We start from the raw sequence: 10,716 nt of genomic DNA, 5'->3' as shown, positions 1-10,716 counted from the left end.
AGTCTCAGGCTTAGGTACAGACTTGGGCTTCTTCACTTGAGTAGCAACTTACTTGCCGTTCTTTTGAAGTTCCCCTTCTTCCCTTTGCCCTTTTCTTGAAACTAGTGGTCTTGTCAACCATCAACACTTGAAGTGGTCTCGTCAACCATCAACATTTGATGTTTTTCTTGATTTCTACCTTCGTCGATTTTAGCATCACGAAGAGCTCGGGAATTACTTTCGTCATCCCTTGCATACTATAGTTCATCACAAAGTTCTAATAACTTGGTGATGGTGACTAGAGAATTCTGTCAATCACTATTTTATCTGGAAGATTAACTCCCACTTGATTCAAGCGATTGTAGTACCCAGACAATCTGAGCACATGCTCACTAGTTGAGCGATTCTCCTCCATCTTTTAGCTATAGAACTTGTTGGAGACTTCATATCTCTCAACTCGGGTATTTGCTTGAAATATTAACTTCAACTCCTGGAACATCTTATATGGTCCATGATGTTCAAAACGTCTTTGAAGTCCCGATTCTAAGCCGTTAAGCATGGTGCACTAAACTATCAAGTAGTCATCATATTGAGCTAGCCAAACGTTCATAACGTCTGCATCTACTCCTGCAATAGGTCTGTCACCTAGCGGTGCATCAAGGACATAATTTTTCTGTGCAGCAATGAGGATAATCCTCAGATCACGGATCCAATCCGCATCTTTGCTACTAACATCTTTCAACATAATTTTTCTCTAGGAACATATCAAAATATAAACACAGCGAAGCAACAACGCGAGCTATTGATCTATAACATAAAATTTGCAAAATACTATCAGGACTAAGTTCATGATAAATTTAAGTTCAATTAATCATATTACTTAAGAACTCCCACTTAGATAGACATCTCTCTAATCATCTAAGTGATTACGTGATCCAAAGCAACTAAACCATGTCCGATTAACACGTGAGATGGAGTAGTTTCAATAGTGAACATCACTATGTTGATCATATCTACTATATGATTCACGCTCGACCTTTCGGTCTCTGTGTTCCGAGGCCATATCTGTATATGCTAGGCTCGTCAAGTTTAACCTGAGTATTCCGCGTGTGCAACTGTTTTGCACCCGTTGTATTTGAACGTAGAGCCTATCACACCCGATTAACACGTGGTGTCTCAGCACGAAGAACTTTTGCAACGGTGCATACTCAGGGAGAACACTTATACTTTGATAATTTAGTGAAGGATCATCTTATAATGCTATCGTCAATCAAAGCAAGATAAGATGCATAAAGGATTAACATCACATGCAATCAATATAAGTGACATGATATGGCCATCATCATCTTGTGCTTGTGATCTCCATCTCCGAAGCACCGTGCTTGTGATCTCCATCTCCGAAGCACCGTCATGATCACCATCGTCACCGGCGCGACACCTTGATCTCCATCGTAGCATCGTTGTCGTCTCGCCAACTTATTGCTTTTACGACTATCGCTACCGCTTAATGATAAAGTAAAACTATTACATGGCGATTGCATCTCATACAATAAAGCGACAACCATATGGCTCCTGCCAGTTGCCGATAACTCGGTTACAAAACATGATCATCTCATACAACACATTATATCACATCATGTCTTGACCATATCACATCACAACATGCCCTGCAAAAACAAGTTAGACGTCCTCTACTTTGTTGTTGCATATTTTACGTGGCTGCTACGGGCTTAGCAAGAACCGTTCTTACCTACGCATCAAAACCACAACGATAGTTTGTCAAGTTGGTGCTGTTTTAACCTTCGCAAGGACCGGGCGTAGCCACACTCGGTTCAACTAAAGTGAGAGAGACAGACACCCGCCAGTCACCTTTAAGCAACGAGTGCTCCGAACGGTGAAACCAGTCTCGCGTAAGCGTACGCGTAATGTCGGTCCGGGCCGCTTCATCTCACAATACCGTTGAACAAAAGTATGACATGCTGGTAAGCAGTATGACTTATATCGCCCACAACTCACTTGTGTTCTACTCGTGCATAGCATCAACGCATAAAACCAGGCTCGGATGCCACTGTTGGGGAACGTAGTAATTTCAAAAAATTTCCTACGCACACGCAAGATCATGGTGATGCATAGAAACGAGAGGGGAGAGTGTTGTCCACGTACCCTCGTAGACCGACAGCGGAAGCGTTACAACAACGCGGTTGATGTAGTCGTACATCTTCACGATCCGACCGATCAAGTACCGAACGTACGGCACCTCCGAGTTCTACACATGTTCAGCTCGATGACGTCCCTCGAACTCCGATCCAGCCGAGTGTTGAGGGAGAGTTTCGTCAGCACGACGGCGTGGTGACGATGATGATGTTCCACCGACGCAGGGCTTCGCCTAAGCTCCGCAACGGTATTATCGAGGTGTAATATGATGGAGGGGGGCACCGCACACGGCTAAGAGATCTCAAGGATCAATTGTTGTGTCTATGGGGTGCCCCCCTGCCCCCGTATATAAAGGATGGAGGAGGGGAGGTCGGCCAGCCCCTGGGGCGCACCAGAAGGTTGGAGTCCTACTAGGACTCCCTAGTCCTAGTAGGATTCCTCCTCCCACATGGAATAGGAAAAGGGGAAGGGAAAAAGAGAAGGAAGGAAGGAGGCGCCCCCCTTCCCTAGTCCAATTCGGACCAGACCAAGGGGAGGGGCGCAGCCACCTTTTGAGGCCTTTCTCTCCTTTCCCGTATGGCCCATTAAGGCCCAATACGAATTCCCGTAACTCTCCGGTACTCCGAAAAATACCCGAATCACTCGGAACCTTTCCAAAGTCCGAATATAGTCGTCCAATATATCGATTTTTACGTCTCGACCATTTCGAGACTCCTCGTCATATCCCCGAACTCATCCGGGACTCCGAACTCTTTCGGTACATCAAAACTCAATAAAACTGTCATCGTAACGTTAAGCGTGCGGACCCTACGGGTTCGAGAACTATGTAGACATGACCGAGACACGTCTCCGGTCAATAACCAATAGCGGGACCTTGATGCCCATATTGGCTCCCACATATTCTACGAAGATCTTTATCGATCAGACCGCATAACAACATACGTTGTTCCCTTTGTCACCGGTATGTTACTTGCCCGAGATTTGATCGTCGGTATCTCGATACCTAGTTCAATCTCGTTATCGGCAAGTCTCTTTACTCGTTCTGTAATACATCATCCCGCAACTAACTCATTAGTCACAATGCTTGCAAGGCTTATAGTGATGTGCATTACCGAGTGGGCCCAGAGATACCTCTCCGACAATCGGAGTGACAAATCCTAATCTCGAAATACGCCAACCCAACAAGTACCTTTGGAGACACCTGTATAGCACCTTTATAATCACCCATTTACGTTGTGACGTTTGGTAGCACACAAAGTGTTCCTCCGGTAAACGGGAGTTGCATAATCTCATAGTCATAGGAACATGTATAAGTCATGAAGAAAGCAATAGCAACATACTAAACGATCGGGTGCTAAGCTAACGGAATGGGTCAAGTCAATCACGTCATTCTCCTAATGAGGTGATCCCGTTAATCAAATGACAACTCATGTCTATGGCTAGGAAACATAACCATCTTTGATTAACGAGCTAGTCAAGTAGAGGCATACTAGTGACACTCTGTTTGTCTATGTATTCACACATGTATTATGTTTCCGGTTAATACAATTCTAGCATGAATAATAAACATTTATCATGATATAAGGAAATAAATAATAACTTTATTATTGCCTCTAGGGCATATTTCCTTCAGAGCCTTATTGGCACAATAACATTCTAGCTATACATTTTCATGTGGTTTGCCTTTAGTTTGACCATGTTTATTAGGATTTTTGTGTTTTTCAATTCCTGTAACCAAACATCCAAATTATAGAATTCATGTATTTATCAAAAGTTTGCGTGTGCATTTCCTATCATTTGTTATGTTTTATGTTTTTAGAACCCTACAAACCAAGAAACCAAAGGAAGTCTTATTCAAATACCTCTAGTTTTCCAATCAGATAGGATTTACGGTAGCATGCATTATATTCATATTTTTCTTTTTTTTTGAAAACCCTATAAAACAAAGAGGTCCTCAAAATACAGATTTCTCCACTGTCGTATGAAAAAAAAGTTTGGGTGGAGAACATAAAATGTTGAATTATTGGGCCAACCCATTAATTATTCATCAATAGTTCCTAGGATATAAACCCCTAAGCCCACATGTCCCATTCGTGCATGGCAAGAGAGTGGAAAGTTTAGGCTCACTCCATAGTGGATGGTGTGGTAGGCTAACATGTAAGGTGGGTTGTTCTATACACCACTAATTAAGAACTCGAGAAGAGGCTAGGACTCATATGTACATGCGCGGTCCTTCGTCGGCCGTCACATCATGCCTCGCCTCACATGTGCGTCGTGTTTTTGTGAACGAGCCAAGCCAAGTCAGGCTAGGAGCTATGTCGCGTGTGCGTGAATGAGCAAAGCCGAGACGGGCTAGGACCCATGTCAAATGTACGTGCTTGGATACCTACCATGTTCTAGGCCACTGACACGCTCTTGAGAGGTGTTCTTAGTGACAAGATCATCGATCCTTTCATATGGATCCACTCGAGGCCAAGTTTGGGGTCTCAGACGCACGCAACAAGTTGTATGTCATGGATAAGATAATTGATGACCAACAGTTGAGCTGAGTCATGAGATACAGTCACTTGTCAAGAAACTTGAGCACTTTAATCGTGTGTTGCTAGATAAGTTTGTTTTCAGAGGCATCATTGCTAATGCTTCCTCCTCCATTGAAAATTTTGCCACTTCTCTTAAGCACAAGAAGCATGAATTTTCTATTGTTAAACACAAGAGAAATTGTTTTCATACACTCGTACTCCTGTTCCGCGGCTCACCCCGCCTCACTACACCTTGCATGCACGTCGTGTTCCATGGACGAGCCGCGTCCGGTTAGGTTCTATGCCACGTGTACATGTTGCCCTCTTTCTGCCACACAAGAAAAGGTCAAAATGTTTTCCACTATTTTCAGATGAATCTGAACCGACGTAAGCAGTTCCACTCCCTATAGTGGACTAGTAACCGGCTCTAGTTGTCTTCATCTCCCCATTGGAGCAGTTTCATCTCGTTTATATGAGGTTTCTACTCTGCCACAAACATGAGACTTTCAACTTAAACCTATGCGTCGACCTATAGTTTCAGAGCCTTCACCGCGTACCGTTTTCTCATCTGGCTTTCCGGTTAGCACCGCGAAGTGAGATAGCAAGCCTTCGAAACTACGTCTCTTACTATCATGTATACATGAGAGAGGCAATCAGTTTTTGGGAGTGCTCTTTGCGGCAAATTTGACAAATTTGACCTATAGACGAAATCAAATCACAGAATGAACTGTCCGTGAAACTATTTCACGCGGCTGACCCGTGGCGCCTAGCTCTCAGGCGCTGCACACTGACTTAGTAATTTTCTGATCACACGGGTGCGACGCTGGCCGTGTAGCGCCTATCTGTGAGGCGTTGCACAGTGTAGTGTGGCGCCTTCGTGTCAGGCGTCACACAAAAAGGTCGGCCGCGTGAAATAGTTTCACGGATAGTTCATTCTGTGATTTGATTTCGTCTATAGGTCAAATTTGTCAAATTTGCCGCTCTTTGCGGGACTGCTGGATTCTCCATCACCTATTTGTGCACGATAACTTCAGCGATGCTGAAATCTTCCTCGGTGACATGCCGTCTGGCGCTGTTGCGAACTTTCCTTCTTCTTCAATGTTGTACGTATTTTTATCCCTTGCGCCAGGGATTGTTTCTGGATTTTTTATTACTCCCTTTGTAAAGAAATATAAGATCATTTAGATCACTACTTTGGTGATCTAAATGATCTTACATTTTTTTACAGAGGAAGTACTAGATATAATATTTTTATGATATCTGATCACATGATTAGTACTATTGTTCGTTTGATCATCATGTTTAATCCGTTTTATTTACAGTATTTCTGAACTAATTTATATAAGTACAAAACTGCTCAAATATTCAACAGAAGACGCCAGCGGCTTCCGACGGCACACGGGACACGCATGATGATGCCGAAGCTTGTACGTCAGCCCAGTGCGATAAGGCCGTGCGCAGCACGCACGCACGCACCTCGCTAGGCGTCCAGATACATACATGGATGGACGCATCCGCGACCCGTCGGGTGTCCGTTTCCGCTTGTGTGCACGGCGACGCCGGGCGCCGATCGAGCCGCCCCGCCCCGGAACAAGCCAAGAGCTTTCCTGCGCCAAAGAAACCACAGATTTCGGGACATATCTGCAGGCGTTTCTCGAGTCAGCCGGCCACATCATTCACCCGTCCACCGCGCCGCCTACGGACGCACGCACGCACGCACCAACGGCGGCCGCCGGACGAGGTTAAAAAGCCACGGCGCACGCGCGTGCGCCGTGAGCCAAACGAACCGTGCACGTACCTACCTGGGGCACTAGCGCAGCTGCTTCCTTGTCACGGAGCACTGGGAGGGGAGCTCCGGCGCCGGTGGATCTCATCCCCCAACGGCGCGGTGAGATGCATGTGAGTGAGTGACTCGCCCAAATTTGGCCCAGGCAGCGGGGTCCTCGCGCCCTGTCCGTCGTGTCCGCGCTCGTCCCGGTCCCCAGCTAAATGACAGCGTCTGCTGACGGGCGGCGTACCGCGGTAGGCGCCACGCGGGCGCGCGCGCGCTGGCGGCCACTGCCACGGCCGGATGTCAGTTAACCAACCGCACCAGCGGCAGCAAAAGCCGGAGAGGTAGCTCGCGTGCTGGTGAGTGCGTAACTCGCCCTCGCCACCGGCGTTAAAGCCCACCGCCCAGCCCCCGCGCCCGCATATCCATCCATCTTGTAGGCTTGTAGCCAGGTAGCCAGCCAAGAAAGCAGAGCGGCACTCCTGACCAGCACAGCACCCTTCGATTTGGCAGCGGCCGGGCGAGGGCGAGGGCGAGATGGAGGGGTCGTCGTCGTCGGCGTCGGCGTCGATGGGGGCGGCGGCGAGGGCGGCGCGGGCGGGGGCGAAGGTGTGCGGCAAGGAGGAGAAGGTGGTGGGCGTGCAGAAGGCGCCGGGGAGCTGCCCGTACTGCGGCGGCGGGGTGGTGGCCACGGACGTGGAGGCCAAGTGGGTGCTCTGCTTCCTGCCGCTCTGCCTCAAGAACAAGCGCAGGTTCGCCTGCACCGCCTGCGCCCGCCGCCTCGTCACCTACCCCGCCATTGTTCAGGACTAGCTGCTGCTTAATTAGCCTTTTTTTTCCATACTATTTCATTCTCCGCCCCCTCGGTTTGATTCTCTGGAGATTGATCCAAGAACTGAAGATTTTCGTTAGATGCCAGATCGAACAGCTGGAGGTCGATCGATGTGCGTCCCGCCGGTCGCTTTCCGTGCGCGCCGATCTTGATTTGGATATCTGCTTGAGTGTTTTCTTGATTCTGGCTAGATGTTTCTCGCTCCGTCGCTCGTGAGTTTCAGTCTGGCTACAGTTCTTCTTACTGCTGCTGCTGATGGGTGATGAGATACAGGACTGACAGGGAGCAGTCTCGCTCCGAGTTCAGACGTGTGTGATCTTTGTGGATGTGCCTTTTGACTCCTATATGCGACGTGTCTGAAATGGTTTCAACATCCTTGTTGACATTATAGGAAATCTCGCGATCGAGCGCATGATGATGCTGATGCTGATTGCCCTAAGTCTGGAAATAGAACATTCGTGCGTGACCTTCGGTGTAACTGTAGCAGAGTCGTCACAAGTAGCCGATCGCCGTAATAATCGACCGTATTATGATTTTAGTGGAGAAGGACAGTCTAAGAGTAAGAGCATCCTCGGGCGGACGCCCAGTCTCTGGCTAGTTAAAAAAAAATCGACCCAGACGGATGCCTCAAACGGGCATCAAACACTCGGACTGACCAGCTGGCGTCCCCCAACCCTAGCAACATCCATCTCCTCCCTATCTGTGCCGCCAGCCCGAGCCCATCCACCTCTCTGCCGCTTCGCCGTTCTTCCCACGCCGTCTGGCTTTGTCATGGCCCGGCAAAAGAAGATGACATATGCTATGCTCACACCGGAGCGCTGGTTCCAGATTGAGGAGGAGATCCGGGCGAGGCGCGCTGCCCGCATCGCAGCCGGCTTGCCTCCGGATTCGCCGGAGCCGGAGGAGGAGGAGGAGCCGGAGCAGCAGCCGGTTCTGATGGAGGCGGCGGATTCGAAGGAGGAAGAGGTGGAGTAGCCGGAGGACGAGGTCGCGTCGGCTGCGGGCTTCAGCATGAAGGACGGCATGGCGGAGTTCGTGGTCGCGCAAGCAGCGAAGATGATGGATCAGCAGGCCATCCCAGAGTCCATCTAGGATGAGGCCTATGTACAGGCCATCCAGCAGGAAACGGGCATCGACCGACGCGTTTTTCATCGAACTTGACGTGGAGGCAGAGGCTGAGGAGCCGAAGTTTCGGCTGCCGATGTACCGGAGTAGAGCACGAACATAGTGGACACCTTCGACGAGGATTAGGGTAGTATAGGTTGATCTACATAGAATGTCCTTGTTTGCATGCTTTGTATGCCCGGTGTTGGGGATATTACTACCGGGCGTAAACCGGCCAGGAGAGACCGGGTTATCCCTATAATGAGTTATTATATTTGAAGCCCATGAAGACAAGGATGATGACGCTTTAGGAAGGCCCAAGGCCCAAAGGCGGATTAAGGCCTGTAGCCGTATACCGACCTTGATATGTATGGTTGTATTGTAAGGCAGAAATAGTAGAGACCGGGCCGGACACGTTTATGAGCCAGCCTCATAACCCTGTAAACCGACGGGTGTCAACCCATGTATATAAGGGGACGACCCGGCGGCGGTTTAGGGACGACAGACAACAACTCGAGACTCAGGCAAAGCGTATTCGCTCCCTGGTCATCGAAACCCTAGCAATTGCACAACAACTGGATTAGGCATTTACCTTCACCGCAAGGGGCCGAACCAGTATAAATTCTCTGCGTCCCTTGTGCGCTTTAACCCCTTTAAGCTAACCCGTTGCGATGGCTCCACGGCTAAGTCCCTTCACGAGGACATCTGCCGTGACAAAACCACGACACCCGGGGCATTTGAGGGCCAAGATTTGCAGTATGTTAGCGAAAAATGCATACAGAGGTCGAGCTCCATAGAGCTCTTTATTTTTTTCAGCGAAAATATTATTTCCACATATTGAAAAAATCTGAAAAAAGTATTTACACGCTGTCTCGACGCCCGTGCCCCAGTCTGTCGGTTTGGAGTCGGCTTCCGCGACTTTAACGGTTATTGTGTCGACCGCATTTCCTGCTCCTCTAATTACCGTCAGACATAGCCTAGGCCAGTACCTCGGAGATGACTCAGGTGTATAGCTGACAAGCCCTATGGTGCCACCCCTAGGTGCCGACCACCTCCTTCAAGCCTTGTTGCAAAGAGAGAGAGGAGAAAGAAGGGGGAGGGCCGCGCCCATGCCCTTCCCCCCTCGTCCCGAGAGAAGGTGGAAAGCAGGATCAGAAATGCCATTGAGGTTAAAAAAATCCCTTTGTCTTGTATTGGGGTTGCTTTGATTGAATGGGACGTGAAATTAAAAAAAACATATTGGCCATGTGCAATGTTCGTGTCTTGGCGTTGCCGAGGATCTGTGTCATAGTTGTCCAGTAGTTCTCATGATTCGGAGCTAAAACGATCTTATATTATGGGTCGGAGGGAGTAGTTAGTAGATGTTCATCTTGATTCGGCTTGATTTTTTCTTTCAAACTGGAGACAAAAACTTTGCCTCAATGCCTCATCTCATTTATTAAGAATATACTGTAGAGCGTAGATCCTGCTCAGCGAGAGAAATGACAACCACCAGACGAGGGGTGGGTTAAGGCAAACGTCGACGGTGCAATGCCCAAAGTTGGGGAGATGGGAGGCGCAGGTATTGTACTCGGGGACCAGGAGGGGGCGTTCATGGGAGGATCTTGCCATGCCTTTCCTCGTTGCAAGGAACCTGCAAGGGTGGAGCTATACGCATACAGAAGAGCAGCACAACTCGCAGAAGAACTCAATGTACAGAATCTACATATTGAAATGGATTGCCGCGAGATTGTGTGCAAACTGGAGAGCAAGGAGAAGGACCTCTCACTGCTGGGACCGGTCATCGAAGAGGTTAAGCAACTCTTGTCTTTGAGGGAGCGATGGAAGATTACTTGGGCTAGACGCTCTGCTAATAATGCAGCTCATTTGTTAGCTAGGCATGGTGTGGCGAATAATTTATGTAAGGTTTGGTTGCATGAACTACCGGACTGCATTCTGCAGGTTGTGTCAGACGAGATCCCTGGTTGGGAGACTTAAATAAAGTTTTAGTAGCGAGTTTCAAAAAAAAATGCCTCATCTCATTTATTAAGAATATACTGTAGTTTTGAATTACATAGCCGGCCGTCGAGGGAAAGACATTTCAGTTCGTTCGCTCCGTCGCTCGTGCGTTGCAGTCTCGCTACAGTGATTTTTAATGGTTGTGAACTTGTGATGGATGATGCGATGCAGGAGGCAGTGAGTAGTCTCACTCCCCGTCCCCACGGCCACGTGCGATCCACCGCGTGGCTTTCGCTCCTGTGCGCCGGGTCTGAACTGAAGTCGTGAAACGGTAGCACGTCCATGTTGACATTAGCAAATCTTGCCAGTCGCGATCGAGCACATGATGAGGGTGATGCTGACGCGCAGGTTTGCAACAT

General features: G+C 48.5%; 1 protein-coding gene across 1 annotated transcript; it reads left to right on the top strand.

Moving 5' to 3' along the window:
• The first annotated feature begins 6,562 nt into the window (after positions 1–6,562).
• LOC123166455 (uncharacterized) lies at positions 6,563–7,496 on the top strand. The gene has a single exon (XM_044584258.1). The coding sequence runs from the start codon at positions 6,961–6,963 to the stop codon at positions 7,234–7,236; it is 276 nt and encodes a 91-aa protein (XP_044440193.1). The 5' UTR covers positions 6,563–6,960; the 3' UTR covers positions 7,237–7,496.
• The last annotated feature ends 3,220 nt before the right edge of the window (positions 7,497–10,716 follow it).

Source organism: Triticum aestivum, chromosome 7D (genome assembly GCF_018294505.1).
Source record: "Triticum aestivum cultivar Chinese Spring chromosome 7D, IWGSC CS RefSeq v2.1, whole genome shotgun sequence".
Taxonomy (NCBI): domain Eukaryota; kingdom Viridiplantae; phylum Streptophyta; class Magnoliopsida; order Poales; family Poaceae; genus Triticum; species Triticum aestivum.
This window is presented reverse-complemented; position numbering and strand designations above follow the sequence as displayed.

Excerpts from the sequence above, each read along its gene's own strand:
- LOC123166455 (XM_044584258.1), top strand. The coding sequence starts at position 6,961 with ATGGAGGGGTCGTCGTCGTCGGCGTCGGCGTCGATGGGGGCGGCGGCG.